This window comes from Rhipicephalus sanguineus, chromosome 7, assembly GCF_013339695.2.
Source record: "Rhipicephalus sanguineus isolate Rsan-2018 chromosome 7, BIME_Rsan_1.4, whole genome shotgun sequence".
NCBI lineage: Eukaryota > Metazoa > Arthropoda > Arachnida > Ixodida > Ixodidae > Rhipicephalus > Rhipicephalus sanguineus.
In genome coordinates, this window is record NC_051182.1 from 96,503,775 (window position 1) to 96,525,022 (window position 21,248).

A 21,248-nucleotide genomic window follows, 5' to 3' on the forward strand; every position below is an offset into this window, starting at 1 on the left:
ATTTTGTTAACTTTTGTGTGCCAATAGTCTTTTTTCTTTACCATTTGTAAAATATCGTTGGTCATCCAAGGGCAAATAGGCTTTTGGTGATACCTTTTTTTGCATGGGAGTGTTCGATTGTGTAATGGCTTCCGTTATTTTGTTACTTAGTGTGGCATATTGCTGATGAGCGTCACTAAGGTCTAGTATACTGTCATCAATTTCTAATAATCTCTGTTTCAAACTGCAAAGATTGATCCTATTGCGGTAATCGTGGATATATTCCTACTATTTTCAGCAGAGGGAAAAGAAAATGGCAGTTGGTAATGATCTGAGATCACTTGTGGGGTAGACGTAGCACTGACTGGTTGTAGTGTCAAAATTGCAAAGTATATGGTCAATTGATGTTGATGATGTACTAGTCACCCTGGTGGGACTTGTAATGACGTTATGAAAACCGTAAGAATTAACTAGATGAAAGTACTCATTGTTTTCATTTTTCAGGTGAATCAATGGTTAAAGTTCGCCCATATAATTATTTTTGGTGATGCTGGTAAAATATGCTAGTAATGCCTCGAAATGTTGCAATAAAAAGTTTGCATGTTTTGGTTCGGAGCACGATAGATAACAGCAATAAAAACGGAGCTTGACTTCACAACGAGAAAGTCAATTCCCTGGAGATAAGAGTAAGAAAACTGAGGGACGAGGTCGAATTTAGTGCCTACTCTCATAAACAGGCCAACGCCGCCTCCTCGTGCACAAGATTGTCTAGCAGTAGAAGTGAATGAATAACCTGGGATATTCTGGGCTTCACTTGGTTTAAGCCAGGTCTCAGAAACAGCTATAAAGTTGAATCGAAAAAGAATTTACATCTAGGAAAGAGCATAGGCATCAATATTCTGTTCAAGCTGCGCACGTTGCATTGCATCAGAGAACAAATAGAAGTTTCACTGTTATCACTCGATAACTGATTATTCGTAGCCATCACTGTGGAGGGTTAACAGATCTTCAGTAGATCTTCTTCAGTTTGAATATGTGAAACGCTAGAATTATCTGCTTTCCTTGCAAGAATTTTTTCCGTTTGCGACCCAGGTGACTTCCATTTTTTCTCCTTTTGCGTGCAGTGGCCTTGCCAAGAAGCACCGTGTTTTCAATGCACAAATGTTCATTGATATAAACTGCAGCATTTCCTTCATATCCGAAGTCTGACGGAACAAGCCTTTGCCTTTTTGCAGCTTGCAAAACGTTTATCTCGGACTGAGCGAGATACAAACTTCACGACCACGTTGGCCTTTCCTTATCCTTGCTCGTGACTCGGTGAATTACGTCTACATCTGCGCATGTCAGTGGAACATCTAGTTTCTTTCCAACTGCTACAATTGCATCAACTAGTTTTTCATTAGGCTTCCTGGGAAGACCTTTGATTGCGAGGTTCTGTTGACGACTGTACTGCTTAATTTCAATAAGCTCAGTTCGTGTCTTTGTAGTTGCTCTTTTAGGTAACCATTTTCATTCTTAAGTGTTGTTTGTTCTTGCTTCATTCTCTCAAGTGTGACTTTAAATTACTCGAACTGTGTGTTCATGAACGACACGGAACTGTTAATTTCTTGCATATCTGCACACACTTTCGAGCTGAATGCGTCAAACTTGCTACTTAGTTCCGCCACCATCTTAGCAACTTCTTTCACTGTCGCCATTTCTGTAAAATGCGCACACCGCAGGGCAGCCCAGACACTGATCTAAACAAGTGTTAATGTACGAGTCACGTACCTGCAATAGCGAGGACCAAAATCTTAGCCAGTGCTGGGAAGCACACGTGCCTGGGCTGCCCGCAGTTATGCCGAGATCCAGTCACGGCGTGCTCTTATAACCAGGTGCTGGCCAGAGGTGTCGCTCTTGATGCTTTGGCGCTGCTGCTTTGTGCTAGCTGCGTCGTCGTAGCTTGCGTAGACGCCGGCTCGGTCAGCTTGCACGGGGTTCCATGTGGCAAGCGATTATTCCTGCAATAGCGATGACCAAAATCTTAGCCAGTGCTGGGAAGCACACGCGCCTGGGCTGCCCGGTGCTCTAAACTGCTTTGCAAAGAGACCCTATACAGGCTTAATGTCGGGAAGAAACCACATTAACATATGTAATGTAGTGTGTCAGAAGAGTAAAATAACAGCCAGGCGTCGCACAAAACTGAATTCTGTAACCAGGCGTCATACAATGCGAATTGCTCAACGAATGGGCTGTTGAATGCTTCCAAACCATTACAAAGGGCTCTGCCATAATTATTCATCGTCGTCAGCCACAGCATCAGCATATGATGATTAATAGCGTAGTGGGTTCCTCGCAAGTGCACTTCTATTGGTCGCCAAGGAAGCCCATAAGGCTTCCATGGTCCATTTCCTCAGGGTCTCAATAAAGTTAATCTTCTCCCTCTTTCTCTCTCTCTCTTTGTCGCGTTAACGTACGTTATAAAGCGCGGTTGCAGAGTTAAATAAGGACCGGGCGTCACACAATGCAAATTACGTAACTAGGGGGTCGTTTAAAGCTTTCAACCCTACAAAGGGTTCAGTCATAATTCTTCATCGTCATCAACCGTCGCTTTCACAAAGTGCACATAACGCCTTACAGATGGTGCCTCGCATCTCCGCAGAATGACGAATAATGCCGGGGTGGGCGCTTCCGAACTTCACAAAAAATTTGATTTGTGGCGTAGTGGGTACGTTGCTAGTGTACTTGTATTAGTAGCCACAAGAGAGTTTATAACGGGCTCTAGAAATGCCGCTCTTCCAGCTTTCGCTGTGACTGTGCTGCGCCTTCTGCGCAGGCCTGGCGTTTTACAGCGAAAGCTGTTATGAGAGCACAAGGGCCGTTTTTGGCGCCGTAGTTGTCCGCCGCCGCCGCCGGTGTCCGTAACCACTATTGCTCGAAATAAGAAAAAAAATCAAATAAGAAAAGATTTCCGGGATAGAACGAGGTTCGAACCTGGCACCTCAGCGTGGGAGCCCAGTGTTCTACCGCGGAGCCATGCCAGTGCTTTAAACTGCTTTGCAAAGAGACCCTATACAGGCTGCATGTCGGAAAGAAACCACATTAACATACGTAATGTAGTGTGTTAGAAGAGTAAAATAACAACCAAGCGTCACACGACACGAATTTTGTAACCAAGCGTCACACAATGCGAATTCCGCAACGAGTGGGTTCTTGAATGCTTCCAAACCATTACAAAGGGCTCTCCCATAATACTTCATCGTCATCAGCCACAGCATCAACAAAGTGCACATAATGCCTTAAATGTGTTTAGCGGGTACCACGATTTTCCGCAGAATGAAGAAAAATGAAATAGTGGCTGCTTCCCTACTTCAAAAAATTATTATCACTTATAGCGTAGTGGGTTCCTCGCAAGTGCACTTCTATTGGTTTCCAAGGAAGCCCATAAGACTCCCATGATCCATTTCCTCAGGGTCTCAATAAAGCCAATTCTCTCTCTCTCTCTCTCTCTCTCTCTCTCTCTCTCTCCTCTCTCTCTCTCTCTCTCTCTCTCTCTCTTTCTCACGTTAACGTATGTTATAAAGCGTGGCGGGAGAGTTCAATAATGACCGGGCGTCACACAATGCGAATTACGCAGTGGGTCTTTTAAAGCTTCTAACCCATTACAACAGGCTCAGGCATAATTCTTCCTCATCATCAACCGTCGCATCAACCAATTAAGTGCACATAATGCCTTATATATGGTACCTCGCTTCTCCGCAGAATGACGAGAAATGTCGTGGTGGGTGCTTCGCAACTTCCCAAAAATTATGATTTGTGGCGTAGTGGGTACGTTGCTAATGTACTTGTATTAGTAGCCACAAGAGAGTTTATAACCGGTTCTAGAAACCATTACAAAAGGCTGTTACAAAAGGACGTTGTGGAGTACAACCGCAATCGTCATATGTGGTGGCGGTGCCAGCAGCGGCGCAGGTGGTCGCAGCGCGGGAGACAGGCAGCCGCCGCTCTTCCAGCTTTTGCTGTGACTGTGCTGAGCTTTCCGCGCAGGCCTGGCGTTCTTTTTTTTTTTTTTGAAATGGCTTCTTCTTCAAGAAGTCAGACGTATGAGTGTGAGTGTGTGTTTAAACTCAATCATACTGCAACGAGAAAATAACCTTGCGTTCCTGCAACGATTGGACCAATATCGACAAAAGAACGAGAGAAAAACAGGTCTCCTCTAACGGACACCTTAATTGAGCTCAACGTTAATGCCGCTTCGAACGGCGAACAAATGCGGCAGTTTTCTCCGCATAGGAAATGCAAACTTGGTGGCATCATTCCCGCATAGCAACGCCTGACGTTGTGGAGTACAACCGCAATCGTCATATGCGGTGGCGGTGCCAGCAGCGGCGCAGGTGGTCGCAGCGCGGGAGACAGGCAGCCGCAGCTCCGGAAAAAAAGAAAATAAAGCATCTGTAGCAATCACCCGCCGCGCGGCAGCATGGCAAGGTGCGGTCTCGGCTGAGGCGGCCGCTATCGCGGCGACAGGCGCGGCTGGGGTCAGGGACGCGGCAGCGGCCGCGCTAGAGGGAAGACATCCTTTCAAACCAGCTCGATTCACGAGCGTCCGTTATGCGTCATGCGACGAAATGTATGTATTGGTAATTACGTGGCGTGTGCGATATGCCCAGTGCAGCTGGCCCATCGTAGCGCCACTGGTGCTGCAGCTGGAAACACGCACGCGCGCACAAATTGTAAAGCTTAATTTATTTGCCCCTTCCAAAGATCAACGCATAGGCTCTACAAGTGACCCATCATACGATAGGACATGGCAGTCGCTCTGAAAAGTGACTTAAATTGTTCTGTGCAGCGTTTATTTCCAAGCTCGATCGGCGCATGCTCCCACATGGGTTAACAAGCAGGAATGCTTTTGTGAGCCAATCAGTGGATCGGTTTGACTGAATGTTGATGTGCTTGAGCGAAAATGTCCAAGCTAAGCGTAAATTTTTCATTTGTGTTTTCGAAGCTTGTGTTTCTCTTTGTACAGCGAGAACATCGTTCTTGAAAGGCGTGCTCCTATGAAAGGCGGGCTCCTATATGCCAGCAGCTGCACCAAATTTGATCGCGTTTGTTACATTTGGAATAGAAACTCAACTTGTAGGGTTTGGAGTGTGCCTATTTTTCATTTTACGCCGTAGACTGGTTATGAAAAACGTCGAAACCATCAAGGATTCAAAGCCAAAACTATGAGGCTTGCAGCTCTGCAAGTCATCAATTAAACATAATATCAGGATTCGATGAAATTTACCCTGTAATACTTTTTAAGGGCATAAAATTGATATATGTGTCTCTAAGGACGCCGGTTTGAGCTGGTTTTCCTTTAAAGATTTTTGTGAACGTCTGACGCCATCAGATCGGCGGGAAATACAGGCATCAAACGTGCCCACTTTATAACTTAGTCGATATTTACCAGCGTTGGTAGATGCTTTAAAAACTTTCATATCTGTTTTCGTAAAGAGATGCAAAAACAACGGTTTGATTTCTTGAAGCATGCCAATTTAGCAACGTTAAAAAAATTGCGGCAATGAATTTTTCAGATATATATATATATATATATATATATATATATATATATATATATATATATATATATATATTCCCGGTGTCCCCGCTATCTTCAGCCAAGGGTTAAAAAATACAATACTAGAGGCAGGCGAGTGCAATCAGTTGTAAATTACTGGCAGTCACCTAGCGCACTACAGACAATTTTTATTTTCGTAATTACCTAATTTGTTAATTATGATTATTCAACTAAATTGCTAAATATTGACTTTAGGCAAGAAATACGACTTGTCAAGTTCGAGAGCGTCTTCAGAAACCCCAATTGCATTGTTTGCGATAATTAATAAAGAAAGTCTCACGTATACCATTTTTTTCCAAGCTGCAAAGAAAGCCCGCGAAATACAAAAAAAGAACCACGTGACTAACGCATTTGCGCGCACCGAAAATGCTGCCCTCACCGTAGTTTGAACGAACGAAATCAGCTGCGGCCGGGACTCGCCGGCTCCGCTGCAGCGGCAGGCCGATAAGTGGTTGTTGGATTCTTGGCCCGTGTCAGCCAGTTGGCGCGCGTTGTAGCGAGCGCGGGCCAAGGAAACCACCGTTAACTTATCGGCGTACCGCTGCAACGGAGACGGCGGGTCGCGGCCGCAGGTGATTTGGTTCGCTGAAACCATGGCTGAGGGCAGCATTTTCGCTGCGCGCGAATGCGCTAGTCACGTGGTTCCTTTTGTATTTCGCGGGCTTTCTTTGCAGCTTGAAAAAAAATGGTATGTGAGACTTTCTTTATTGCAAACAATACAATTGGGGGGTTTCTGAAGATGCTGTCGAATTTTTCAAGCCGCATTTCATGCCTAAAGTAAATATTGAGCAATTTATTCTAATAATACTAATTAACAAATTAGTTAATTACAAAACAAAAAATTGTCTGTTGTGCGCAGGGTGTCTGGCAGCAACTTGCAACTGATTTAACTCGCCTGCCTCTAATATTGTATTTTTTGACCTTTGGCTAAAGATAGCTGGAACACCCTGCATATATATATATTCCGCGATTTGCAGTTATCTCGCCGTGTTACGCGCTTCAGGCGCTGGAAATGCTGTGACTACCCTATTACCAATTCCAGATTCACGTCCACCAAAGAGTTATTTAAGCAGAAGACAAAGCTCGCCAGGGACTTCTACGGTGTCCAGGTATCGGCGCTACTCAGAAATAACCCGTGAAAATTTTGGCGTTCTCGCATGACTGTTACTGATTACCAGGACCTCAATATTACTACACTTTTAGCGCCCACTCATACAATTATGTATAGTTTCCTTCCCCCTAGTAGATAATTATGGAATTCCATATCTGGCTGCATTTGTTCACTCCCGATGAATGATTTTGTGACTACTCTTGTTGAAAATGATTATGTATAACGGAAGCTTATAGCGTTATTATTGTAAATTGTTTTTATTGTTACTGCTTTTGTATCAGTTGTCTGTTCCATCCCTTTCTGCATTGTATAATCCCACTCCTAAAACAGCCATCTCACAGGGCTGCAGTGTGTAAAATAAAAATAAAATAAATAACAAATTCCTGGCTATTAGGTTAAGAAAATAAATGAAAGGTCACAGTCACATACTTATTTTCACGTTTCGAGCGGGAGGCCGGTTCTCCGGTCTAAACGTAAAAATAAGTACAGTGTTTTTCACCATGACTTTTCATTCTATATATATACAGAATCTAGTGTCATGGTGTCATACATATCAAGTCATATATATATATATATATAGCAACAGCAAGGTGTGTGACGCGCAAGTGAAAAGAACATTTATTTGAAAAAAATAAGGCTTTTTTTCGCTTCTGCGTGAAACACCTAGCTTTTGCTATTACTCCCTGATGCGGCGACACATTATCCTCGAATATAGATATATGCGTCAAGAGTAGTGATGAACATCTTTGTGTAAATTATTAGCATCGTATTAGAAAAAATGTGGTGGAAGGGTTTCGTGTAACACGTAAGGGGAGGGGGGAGGGGGGTGATGTTAGCTCCCTGGCCTACCACAACATTAAACTAATATAGCTCTTGGACAAGTTTTTTTTTTTTACGTGCGTTCCATACTACGGGAATTCCGGCCACTTTCACTGCCGCTTTCATCTTGGGTAACGCTCGCAACGCGCGCTTCCTGAATCCGAAATTTAGCCGATGTCAGCGCGAACTCTACAGCAGCATAGCAATATCCAATCAAACTACGCGGGATAGGCACAGCGTCAGCGAGAAAGAAAAAAATACATGGTCCGGAAATACAGTGACATGTGTACAAATAGCAGTGGGATTAAAGTTGTGCTTCAACGAAGACGGAACGCGTTGATTTCGCTAAATTTTTTTGCGCTTTCTTTGCAAGTTGGATAAGCAAAATATAATGATCTTCATCATTTTTTCCAGGAATGTTTCCCCTATTGCACAGCTAACTTAGAGAAACAACTGCTGAACTGCGTGCTTCAAACGGCTGTTTAAAGACGCATGCTGTCTTGAACCCTGGTCATAACTATGTCATATCGTGGGTATATATTGTCCCTGTTCCACCCCGTCTAAAAGAATGTTACGCAGTGTGTCTGCATGACTGCATTCCATACATCTGTAGTTTAATGTTTCATGCATCGGAATTCCGGGAGCAGGAGATGATTGTTTTAAATGCGAAGTATTTCCTAGCGAACCTCAGGCACTTTGTCCGTTTCTATCTATCTATCTATCTATCTATCTATCTATCTATCTATCTATCTATCTATCTATCTATCTATCTATCTATCTATCTATCTATCTATCTATCTATCTATCTATCTATCTATCTATCCGCCTACGAATGGGCGCTCTCCTTTTCATCTCAATTACTTATACCAAAATTGGCATAGCAGAGGATCAGTCTATGACGAACCCGATTCACACGTCATGACATGAATAACGCAAAACGCCTGTCACGTACGCCACGAAATATTTTCGCTCAGTCACGTGTGCCACATACCTGCATACCACAGTTCATGTTATGCGGGTATGTACCACATGTGATACAGAGTCTCAATCAACACATTAACGGCGAACATACACATTGAAACGCAAGGCAAGTGAGGAAGCTAAAGACAGAACACTCCTGGAAGACGCTCAAATGCCATCCACTCGTTCACGCTCCAGGATGACGCAGTGTTCTCTTCATTTCATATCAGGCCGGGCGATGGCCTGATGCTGACCGAGAATGATGTCAGATTCATTGAGATTCACTTTGTCACACGCGGAGAAGCCGCCGCTAAGTGCCCTAAGGACATACGGCTATACGACAGCAATGCGAACGTCGACCGCTATAATGCACGCTGTATCGACGCTGCGGACGTGTTATGTCATCCCGCATGCGGTAGCATAACTGGATATATGAACGAGCACGTACGCAGAGATTCCCTCACCAAGGTGGCCAACATGAACGCAAGCGCAATGGACAGCCTGGCGGCCTCAATTTACCTGAACATCGGCAAGCCGTACATGATCACGGCCAATATCGACGTAAGTGACGGCTTCATTAATGGAAACATAGGCACCTTATGGTACATCGAGTGTGATGAACAGGGCAACCTCTTGCGACTGTGGTTTGAATTTCCTTCGTCCACGGTAGGTATTGTCGTCCCAGTCAGGTCGAAGCACATCAATACCGCATAACCTCAATAGAACTGAAATGAGTGCCTGTGGTACTGTGAACCTCTACAAACACGACATACACGGATACGGTGATGCGCGGATGTCGGCAGTTTCTTTTTTTCTATGCGTATATTCTGCACCGACAGAGGACATTGCATCGCTGCACATTATGTTTCCTTCTATTGGTTCCCATCTTGACCTTAAAATGCGTATTCATACCTGGGCTGTGTTTTGAGACAACCGCTTTCGGCAACAGCGCCTGCCGAAGCACCCTGCGTGTGCTAGGATTAAAGCGACAAGTTACACGCTGCTTTCGAACCTGCCAATCAGCGCGCATTAAAAGAGATTTATATGTCAAAGGAGATCGTCTTATAATACGACCCCTGAAATAAACTGAAATAAGCGCCAGCAGAGGTGAAATCAACTGCGAAGACAGCCGTACGGCTCGAGCAGAAGAAAAATGCACTGGTTGCCAGCCTGTTTGTCCGCTAAAGCTGCGGCGTTCCGCCGCCAGAATCCCACAGTGAAACAAAGGGTAGCTCACTCGTCCGCGAACATCGCGGAGGAGGCACGGAGGAATAAAATCACTGATGTAAGGTCACGTGTCGCGCCATCCGCATCACCACATCCGGCTTCGGTCCGTCGTCAGAATGCATCGTTAAACAGCGCTATCAGAATCAGCAGACGCGCGGCAGCATGGCAACGCGTGGTCCCGGCCGAGGTGGAGGTTATCGCGGCGACAGGCGTGGCGGGGGTCCCGGACGTGGGAGAGGCCGCGCTAGAGGTGAGACTTCCTTCCAATCAGCTTGATCCACGAGCGTAGGTTATGCATCGTACGACGAGATATATGTATCATGCGCGCCGTGACGCTTGCGATCTGCTTAGTGCAGTTCGCCCATCGTGCAGCAACTGGTGCTACAGCTGCAAACACGCACGGGCGCCAAAACAGTAAAGGTGAATTTAATGGCCCATACGAAAGCTCTAGGTACAGGCTCTGCAAGTGGCGCATAATGCTCGAGGACGTGCCAGTTTGCTCTGAAAAGAGGCTTAAATTGTTCTCTGCAGTGTTTAACGGCAAGCTCGATCGGCTCACACTCGTACATGGCTTAACAAGCAGGAATGATTTTGTGAGACAACCACTGTGTCTGTTTTACTGAATAATAATGTATTTGAGGGAATAATGTATTTGTTTTTTGTTGGCCAGCATGTGCACCAAATTTTATCGCATTTGTTACATTTGGAATGGAGACACAACTTGTAGCTTTTGGAGCGTACTATTTTTTATTTTACGCCGTAGAGTAATTCTGAAAGTCGTCGAAACCATCAAGGATTCAAAGCCGAAACTATGAGGCTTCCAGCACTGCAAATCATCAAATAAAAAAAAAATATCGCGATTCTATGAATTCCATTTTGTAATACCTTTCAAGAGCATAAAAAATATATATAATACTCTAACAACGCCGGTTTGAGCAGGTCTCAATAATAATAGTATTTGGGGTTTAACGGCCCAAAACCACGATATGAGAGACGCCGTAGTGGAGGGCTCCGGAAATGTTGACCACCCGGGGGTCTTTAACGTGCACCTAAATCTAAGTACACGGGCCTCAAACATTTTCGCCTCCATCGAAAATGCAGCCGCCGCGGCCGGGATTTGATCCCGCGACCTTCGGGTTAGCACTCGAGTGCCATAACCACTAGACCACCGTGGCGGGGCGTTTGAGCAGGTATTTTTTGCAACTATGGTGAGCCTCGTGACATGATCACATCAGTGGTATATAGAGGCGTCACTTTTCGCGCTTTATAACTGTTAATGGATGTCTAAAGAGCTGCGATATCTTTTTCGTTGAAGAGTTGCAAAAGCAATGTATTGTATTCTTGAAGAATGTCAGTTTTCAGAACATTAAAAAATTCCAGGTCATGAACAAAAATATTTCTACAGACAGGATCTCCGGTCCTCCTCGGCGGCGGCCTAGGCCCACGCCACAAGTTTGCCGGAGTTCTGAATAAAGTTGCTACCACCGCCACAGTTACTATATAAGACTCAGCCTTGTTTTTTCGAATTTCGGAATTATCATGCAGTTTGGTCCAAGCGTTCTCGCGTAAAAGAAAACTACGGATACTACGTCTCTTTCCATACGTGGCATCGGAGCTCGCGAGACATGTAAATTCGTCCTTTTAGGTGTTCAATCACACTTTCACACATAATATGCGGTACGATGGCGGTTAGAGCGATTGTGGGTCCGGCTGAGGTGTACTTACGCGCCTCAGTGTAATAGCATCACTGCTCTCTCCAGGTTTTTTCCTTGGTCCTTTTTCTTTGCGCTGAATCAGTGAATGCCATTGCGCGAGTGGCGCATGATAAATCAATGTTTCTAATGCAATTTCTAAAGCGTAACGCATAAATTCAAATAAGCTCGGTCAAAACGGTTGACCGATCTGACGCTTCATTTGCACGAGTTACAATTATTCGGCTGACTGCCATATTAAAAATCAGAAACCCAGAATTCAAATTAATAAATACGTTTGTGAAGGCCGATAGTAGGTTTTATCCACCCATCTTGCTTTGAGTTAACTTACGAAATTGTGGGATTCCGTGTCACTGTCTCTTTATCGCTATATATATATATATATATATATATATATATATATATATATATATATATATAATATATATATATATATATATATATATATATATATATATATATATATATATATATATATGAGAGAGAGAGAACTTGGGAAAAATTTGGGGGGGCGGTATGGTTTACACGTGGGAGGAGGGAGGGTGTTACCTGCCTGGCCTAAGCATTGTTCAATTCATATAGCTCTTGAGTAAAATATTTTGTCATGCCTTCATTATCCCGGAAATTCCGCCCACTTTCACTGTCACTTTTATCCAGGGCAACGCTCTCCACGCCCTTTTCCTGAATACGAAACTTTGCGGATGTCAACGCGAATGCTACGACCGCGTAGCTGTATCCGATCGAACTTTGCGGGACGCACGCAGGATCCGCAAGAAACAAAAAAGAGAACTTGGATCCGAATCTACAATGACATAACTGTCACACCATGTCAATATCATAACGACTTGGTGGTTTAAAGACAGCCACCCATTACAAAAGGCACACACATTACTGCGCGTATTCTTTTAAGACCACGTAGTGGGTGCATCGCAACTTCGAAAAAGTTTCTCGCGCATAATTGCTCCTGGTTTAAAGCATGCTACCCATTACATAAGGCACACACCTTAGTGCGCGCATTCTGGTAAACACTCGTAGTGTTCGAAGTGCGCACTAGGGGCAGGATATCGCTATCGCGTTCAACTCTTAAAGGCGAAGCTTAAGTGTTTCCAAATTTTTGTGAGGTCTTTATTGTCTCAAACTATTTTCGTCATATTGATGACCTTAACTAACCGATGTTGATTATGAATATTTAAAAATGGCATTTAATAGGTCGAAGTATAAGGTTGTTCCCGCTCATTTTTTTTTTTAAAGTTTGGCATACATTTAATAAATGAAGTGCGACAGACAATGCACAGGGGAAACCGATATTATTTAAGAAGACGTATCGAAATTACAATGAGAGGACTACGCTGGATTCTGACATATCTGTAAATAAGTCAGTTATGCAATTGACTCATTATGCGAGGAATATCCAAAAAGCGAGCTAAAAGTAGAATTATGCAGTCTCTACAGGCACTTTAAATTAAATTTCTATCAACATAAATAATAAAAACTACTGTGTTAATTTTGCGAGTAACAACAATTACAATATTGTTGTATGCTCGCAGCCCTCATGTTTGATTAGTATGGAGCATTCAGCAGGTGTCTTCTGTGTTGAACGGTAGCGTTTTACCTCCTTTGGTCTTTAGGGACAAGATTTTTACCGTTCCAATGCTGGTTGTATGTATTATTTCAGTTAAAAGTTTACGCTTCAGCGCATATCCAAGATATCACTACATGTTCTTTCCGTAGTGGATAACGTTCTAAAACAATACGTATTTGTCATAGATTGTAGTATTGAATAGGGTCCAAATACCAGGCCGTCAAAATAATCACTTTTCCTCAGATCCCCTAGGCCGTAAGTCTTTAAGGACTCCAAAACGCCATGCTCTCAGACGCCAGAGTGAGGCAGGTAAATGGTTGCGGCTCGATGTAACACACTGATACGAGAGATGACACCCGCACTAAAAAAGAAATATAGAAAATCTATAAGACTGGTCCCTTGATCTGTTTCGCGGCCGAGTCCCTGATATTTTGGCTGAAGAACAGATGGCATCACATCAATTCCCCGTCTCAAAGCAAGACGCTCACACTAACTTTCAAGTTTTTATAAGTGGATGTGGTCATGACCCACAGCACGGCAACGCCGATGTACTTCCGTCTCGTCTTATCGGGGCGGCTGGTCGTTTCAGGCTTCGTGAACATTACAAAACGTGTTATCGTGATTGTCGTTGGATGTCTGCGTGGTTATCTCTGAGGTTCGGTGCTCCCGTTCCTTGGTAAGAGTGAAGCTCTTTATTATTTTGCTCAAAGGTTGTTCTCCTTGCATTTTTCAGTCATATGATAAACCACTACCTCTTATCCGTGCCAATAACGGCGATCTATTCGCCATGAGATCGGGCTGCGGATGGCGGTGCCTTAGCCGTGGTATTCTGGATAGGTGGGTGTGATGCAAAACTATTGGTAAATTGACTACCGGTGGCTTTGATAGTTTCTTCTAAACTATCGATAGTGTAAAGAACCGTCGATAGTACTACTATCGATAAACTATAAGTAGTATTGTCGGTAGTGCATCAGTAGTGTTATGCCTACCGCTAATACTATCGATGGGGCTGTGAATAATTATGCTGTTGTTGGCCAGCGACATTGCCAAAACATTTGCGATAGCCGTCTATCAGCAATACTCTGTTTGTTTAATTTATGAGAAATTTTCTGGCGAAAGAAATAAAATATTTCCAAGGTGAAAATACCGGAACATGTCCATCAATAAATTCATATTCGCTTATATCTTAAAATTAACAAACTTCTTGATACAACTGCAACAACAACCACAACAACAACAACAATAATAATAATAATAATAATAATAATAATAATAATAATAATAATAATAATAATAATAATAATAATATAAGAAGAAGAATAATAATAATAATAAGAAGAAGAAGAAGAAGAAGAAGAAGAAGAAGAAGAAGAATTTACATTCCCACCAATTCAGTGCGGACGGAGGGGATGAGAAAAAAGCGAATAGCCGCTAGACTAATTTTGAAATTATAATTATAATTATAATTTTGAAATCACCACATGCTATATAAACTTGGAGCCTCGTAGTTCTACCATGTGTAACGATTTCTTTTTAACTTCAAATGAGAAGTTCAATTTCGATAACACGTGTCAGCTAAGCATTTTGGTGTAGGAAGCCTAGCATGTCAACTTTGTTGCCCTTCAGCCTGGCCCTCCTGCTCCACCATATTTTACGCACTCGGAGAACCAAGTTCATGCTCCAATAAGTTAGCGAGGTTGATTTTATACTGCCGATGGTATTAACGAATTAGGTATTGATAGCGCTCTCGATATTTTTTTTTACCATCGATTGCTCGATAGTGACTCAACTACCGATAGTATCGATAGTGTCACCGCTAGTTCTGCATCAGGTGGTCGGGGACACGTATCTAAATGTTCACAGCGGGCTTCGCTGTGAGCAGCTTGAGCCGATTGTCGGCAACTAAAACGCGTTGCCTGCAGCCAACTGGTGATCTATACGCTCTTGATTACCACATTATTGCACGAAGCTCGCCCAGCGTTCCCATTACGTGCGAGAGTAGTGCAGACTGTCAGTACCACCTCAGAACCTGTTTCATAACCTGCTCCTACCACTATACTCCGTTCCACAAATCAGGCGCAACGCTGTGGAGGCTAGCAAGACTTCTTGCAGTAGCTTCGTTCGCGTTCAGCAATAGCCCAATGTTTTTACCGCCCAGAATAGATTTTTCGCCTCATTCTTAGACTGAGTATTAGAGAGGTATGTTACGCTGCAGAAACAAACGAATCATGTTATAGGGCTGTTATGATACGGCTGGATTGCTTAGCATTTTGTTGTTTTCGTTTTTAGGTGTTTCTTTTGTGCCCCGTCAGGACACGTCGGATGGAGGCTCGTGCTCGGCCTTTCGACCGTTTACAACGAGATCGTTTACAACGAGCGTTTACAACGAGAACGTTTACAACGGCTCAAGCGGTCAGACGTATAAGTGTTAGTTGTCAAAAAGAGAGAGAAACAAAGGAAAGGCGGGGAGGTTAACCAGGTTGTACCCGGTTTGCTACCCTACACGGAGGGGGCAAAGGGAGAAAACAATGAAGGAAGCAAGGAGGAGGGAGAATAGTGATACTCGCACACACGAATCGGCGTTCACCGCGCACACTTAGACAGTCATGACCGAGAAATGTTTGAGACCCGTTCCTCTGCGGTTCTCTAAAAGTAGACCGGAATCCGATATTTTAAAAAAACGCTTGCAGGGACCGACTCCAAAGAGTCCAGAACTTGCAGTGTGCATTGAGCTGATGGAGTTGTCATCTCATTGAGGAGAGTGCGCATTGTGGTTATGACAGACCTCAACACAGCGAGGGCTTGTCGGTTTTCGTCGTGGAAATTGTATGTGGGCGATGATGTACATTGTGGGGGATTCTACACCGGATCGTTATGAGCGCGCAGTGGTGATAGCGATGGCCACGCGTCATCCGCCTCCACTTTCAAAGCCTCTGCATCTTTTCGGCTCTCCGACTGTCATGCACTGGGAGGTGGTGGCGGCGGCAGTGGTGGTAGCTGTCGCTTAAGAGAAGTCTGGCGGTCTGTTGGAGTAGAATATCGCGGTGTTCGTCCCGATTGAGCAGTAGTTTTCCTAGACCTTTGTCGCCGACGCGATTGTCGTTGTAGTCTATTTCGCACAATATCAGCAGCCTCTTTGTGACTTGAGCTGTGCCCTACCATTTGTTTCACCACACTCCATTCTTTTCTCACTTATGGACAACTCACTCATAATGCAGAGAGATGATAAACTTCCATTGTTGCGACAACGGGACCAAGTTCGACAAAAGAATGAGAGAAAAAGAGGTCTTCTCTTAACTTTAATTGAGGTCGCATTTTCTTTCGACACCGACGCCTTTATCGAACTCAACGTTATTACGTCTTCGAAGGGCGCACAAAGACGCAGGTGTTTTCTGCGGGTGGGAAATGAAGCTTTGTGCAACCTCTCGTGCGTATAGCAGCTTCTGACGTCTTGGAGTACGACAACCCCATCCATCATCGGCTGTGGCGGCGCCGGCAATCGCGCCGCGACAGCCAATGACGGATAGGGTTGTCGTACTCCAGAAATGGCGCGAGCAGTCGCAGCGAGCGAGAGAAGCGCGCGCAGACACGCTGATGGTGCATTCAGACGATGGACCGAATGCGGATCTGTTGTGGATGCGGACGGCTAATCCGCGGATAATCAGCCTGCAGGCGCATCCACACGACGGACGGTGTCCTAAGAGAGAACAGCCGGATTACTCTGGACCGCATACTTCGCGTTCACCTGCGCCCGCTGGCAGTAGACCGGTTTGAGAGTATTCACCAACATAGAAACCGACAGAACGCCAAGCTCGCCTAGCTTTGTCGAGTGTTGTTGAGGACTGTAATTTGTATCGGTGAAATCGGTGTCGTTCGTGGAAGGGCTGAATCTAAAGAAGAGTCTTCTTTACAGAGAGCTGCCGGAGACTTACATCGCTGCTGCCACGCGTGGCGCCCCGCATACGATGGGAGGATGCAGTGATGCGCCGATATCGGCTTTAATTTTTCCTTTGCGGATAACAGGTACCGACAGTGCACATTGAATTGCTGCACATTATGTTTCCTTCTATCGGTTCGCCTATTGACCTTAAAATCAGTGTTCAAATATGGCCTGTGTTTTGAGACAACCGCTTTCGGCGACAGCGCCATTTTGCCTACCGAAGCACCCTTACGGCTCGCGCAGAAGAATAGTGTACTGGTTGCCAGCCTGTTTGTCCGCTAAATCTGTGGCGTTTCGCCGCCAGAATCCCGCTGTGAAGAACAGGTTGGGCTCATCCATCCGCGAGCCGTGCGGACGAGGCGGGGAAGAGAAAAATCGCTGATGTGAGGGCACGTGACGTACCATCCGCGTCGCCACATCCGGATTCGGTCCGTCGTCTGAATGCACCGTTAAACAGCGCTGTCAGAATCAGCAGCCGCGCGGCAGCATGGCAACGCGTGGTCCCGGCCGAAGTGGAGGTTATCGCGGCGACAGGCGTGGCGGGGGTCCCGGACGTGGCAGAGGCCGCGCTAGAGGTGAGGTTTCCTTCAAATCAGCTCGATTCACGAGCATTCGTTATGTATCTTATGACGAGATACATGTATCACGCCATGACGTGACGCTTGCGATCTGCTTAGTGCAGCTCGCCCATTGTGCCGCAACTTGTGCTACAGCTGGAAACACGCACGGGCGCACAAACAGTAAATGTGAATTTAACGCCTCATTCGAAAGCTCTAGGCGCAGGCTCTAAAAGTGCGGCATAATGCTAGAGGACATGCCAGTTTGCCCTTAAAAGAGGCTTAAATTGCTTTGTGCAGTGTTTAACGGCAAGCTCGATCGGCGCATACTCGTACATGCCTTAACAAGCAGGAATGTTTTTGTGAGACAACCAATGTGTCTGTTTTACTGAATAATAATGTATTTGAGAGAACATTTTCAAGCGACGCGGGATTATGATTTAATGCTTGGAAGGTTGTCTTTCTTTTTGTAGAGCGGGAGCATTGTTCTCGAAAGGCCGGCTCCTATATGAATACAAGGGAACAGGGAAATTGTTTTTTTTTTTTTGTCCAGCATGTGCGCCAAATTTTATCGCATTTGTTACATTTCGAATGGAAACTCAACTTGTAGGATTTGGAGCACGCCTATTTTTTTATTCGCGCCGAAGATTTGGGATGAAAACTGTCGAAATTAACAAGGATTCAAAGCCGAAACTATGAGGCTTGCTGCTCTACAAATCACCAAATCAAAAAAAATATCGCGATTCTAGGAATTCCACCTCGTAATACGTTTCAACAGCATATATATATATATATATATATATTATATATATATATATATATATATATATATATATATATATATATATATATATATTTCTCTATAGACGCCGCTTTGAGCAGGTATTTTTTGCAACTATGGTGAGCCTCGTGACATGATCACATCAGTGGTATATAGAGGCGTCACTTTTCGCGCTTTATAACTGTTAATGGATGTCTAAAGAGCTGCGATATCTTTTTCGTTGAAGAGTTGCAAAAGCAATGTATTGTATTCTTGAAGAATGTCAGTTTCAGAACATTAAAAATTCCAGGTCATGAACAAAAATATTTCTACAGACAGGATCTCCGGTCCTCCTCGGCGGCGGCCTAGGCCCACGCCACAAGTTTGCCGGAGTTCTGAATAAAGTTGCTACCACCGCCACAGTTACTATATAAGACTCAGCCTTGTTTTTCGAATTTCGGAATTATCATGCAGTTTGGTCCAAGCGTTCTCGCGTAAAAGAAAACTACGGATACTACGTCTCTTTCCATACGTGGCATCGGAGCTCGCGAGACATGTAAATTCGTCCTTTTAGGTGTTCAATCACACTTTCACACATAATATGCGGTACGATGGCGGTTAGAGCGATTGTGGGTCCGGCTGAGGTGTACTTACGCGCCTCAGTGTAATAGCATCACTGCTCTCTCCAGGTTTTTTCCTTGGTCCTTTTTCTTTGCGCTGAATCAGTGAATGCCATTGCGCGAGTGGCGCATGATAAATCAATGTTTCTAATGCAATTTCTAAAGCGTAGTGCCTAAATTCAGATAACCAGATCCAAAACAGTTGAGAGATTTGGCGCTCCTCTATCTCTATTTGTACCAGTTACAATTATTCGTCTCATTGCCACATAAAATTTCACAAACCTAGATTTCAAATTATTAAGTACGTTTTTAAAGGCCTATGGCACGTATTATCCACCCATCGTGTTTTTGGGTAACTTACGAAATGCTGGGATTAGGTGTTAGATGTCTCCCTCGCTACATGTGTGTGTGTGTATATATATAGGCCGGTCCCCGGTCGAGTCCCCGGCCGAAAGCTCAGAATAAATGTTATGTTTTTCACTGTGACTAGTTTTCTTTAAAGAGAGAGAGGGGATGGGGTTATTGTTCTACATGTAAGGGGGAATGTAACCTGCCTTGCCTACCGCAACATTCCACTAATAGAGCTCTTGACTAGAGTCTTTAGTCATGCGTTCATTATTCCGAAAATTCCGGTCATTTTCACTGCTGCTTTTCTCCAGGGCAACGCTCTCCACCCGCTGATCGTGAATCCGAAACATTGCGGATGTCAACGCGAATTCTACGGCAGCGCAGCTGTATTCAATCGAAATTTGCCGACGCACGCAGGGTCAGCTAGAGACAAAAAAAGAACGCCAGGCCTGCGCTGAAACCGCAGCACAGTCACAGCAAAACCTGGAAGAGCCCTTCTAAGCTCCCTTGGGGCTACTAATACAAGTTCACTAGAAAGGTACCCACTACGCCATAAATCACAATTTTTGTGAACTTGGGAAGCACCTACTAAGCCATTATTCGTCATTCTGCGGGGAAGCGAGGCACCAGCTACACGTCTGTAAGGCAGTATGTGCACTTTGTTGACGCGACGACTGATTACGATGAATTATGGCTCAGCCCTTTGTAATGGGTTGGGTGTAATTTGCATTGGGTGACGCCCGATCGCTATTTCCCTCTCCCGTCGTGCTGTATAACATACGTTGACGTGGGAAAGAGACGGGGCGGGGCGAAGAACTTTACTGAGACCCCGAGGAAATGGATCATGCGCTTATGGGCTTCCTTGGCAACCAATACAAGTACACTTGCGAGGAACCCACTACGCTATAATCATTGTAATTTTACTGAGACCCCGAGGAAATGCATCATGCGCTTATGGGCTTCCTTGGCAACCAATACAAGTGCACTTGCGAGGAACCCACTACGCTATAAATCATTGTAATTTTACTGAGACCCCGAGGAAATGGATCATGCGCTTATTGTCTTCCTTGGCAACCAATACAAGTGCACTTGCGAGGAACCCACTACGCTATAAATCATTGTAATTTTTGAGAAGTAGGGCACCAGGCACTGTGCCATTTTTCGTCATTCTGCGGACAGCCGTCGTACCTATTAAATGCATGTAAGACCTTATGCGCACTTTGTTGATGCTGTGCCTGATGACGATAAAGAATTATGGCAGAGTCCTTTGTAATGGGTTGGAAGCATTCAACAACCTACTCGTTGCGCAGTTCGCATTGTGTGATGCCTTGTTACAGAATTCGCGTTGTGCGACGCTTGGTGCTTATTTTACTCTTCTACCACGCTATATTGCATATGTTAATGTGGTTCCTTCCCGACATGAAGCCTGTATGGGACCTTTTTGCAAAGCAGTTTCAAGCACCGGCATGGCTCAGAGGTTGAATACGGGGCTCCCGCGCAGAGGGCCCAGGTTCGAACTTCGTTCCATCCTGGAATTTTTGTCTTGTTTCGTTTTTTTTTTTCTTATTTCGAGCGATAGTGGTTACGGACACCGGCGGCGGCGGCGGCGGCGGCGGACAACTACGGCGCCAAAAACGGCCGGTGAAATGGTCTCATAACAGCTTTCGCTGTAAAAAACTTCGTTTGGAATCTACGGTGACATATGTGTACAAACACCCTGCAGGGGGATTATATGTGTGTGCTGAGATCCAACGAATGCGGAACAGGTTGATGTGCTTTAACTTTTGCTTCGCTTTATTTTGCAAGTGCGATAAGCGAAATATATTACTCTTCATCATTCTTTCCAGGAGCGTTTCTCCTACGGCACAGTTAACTTGCCTAAGGAGTAACGCTGCGTCCGCGTTGTATCTTTGTGTTCCGGTCCCTTGTGTGCGCAATAGGTCTTAAGATGCATTTCCAACATGCTCAAGCTCACGTTCTTAGAGAAACAACTGCTGAGCTGCATGCTTCAAGCGTGCACTTTGAAGCCGCATG

General features: G+C 44.6%; 1 protein-coding gene across 1 annotated transcript in view; it reads left to right on the forward strand.

Moving 5' to 3' along the window:
• The first annotated feature begins 8,900 nt into the window (after positions 1-8,900).
• LOC119398861 (protein argonaute-2-like) overlaps positions 8,901-21,248 on the forward strand; it is a 36,193-nt gene continuing 23,845 nt past the window's right edge. The window contains 1 exon segment of the mRNA XM_037665679.1: positions 8,901-9,134. Coding sequence (XP_037521607.1) covers positions 8,901-9,134 — 234 coding nt within the window.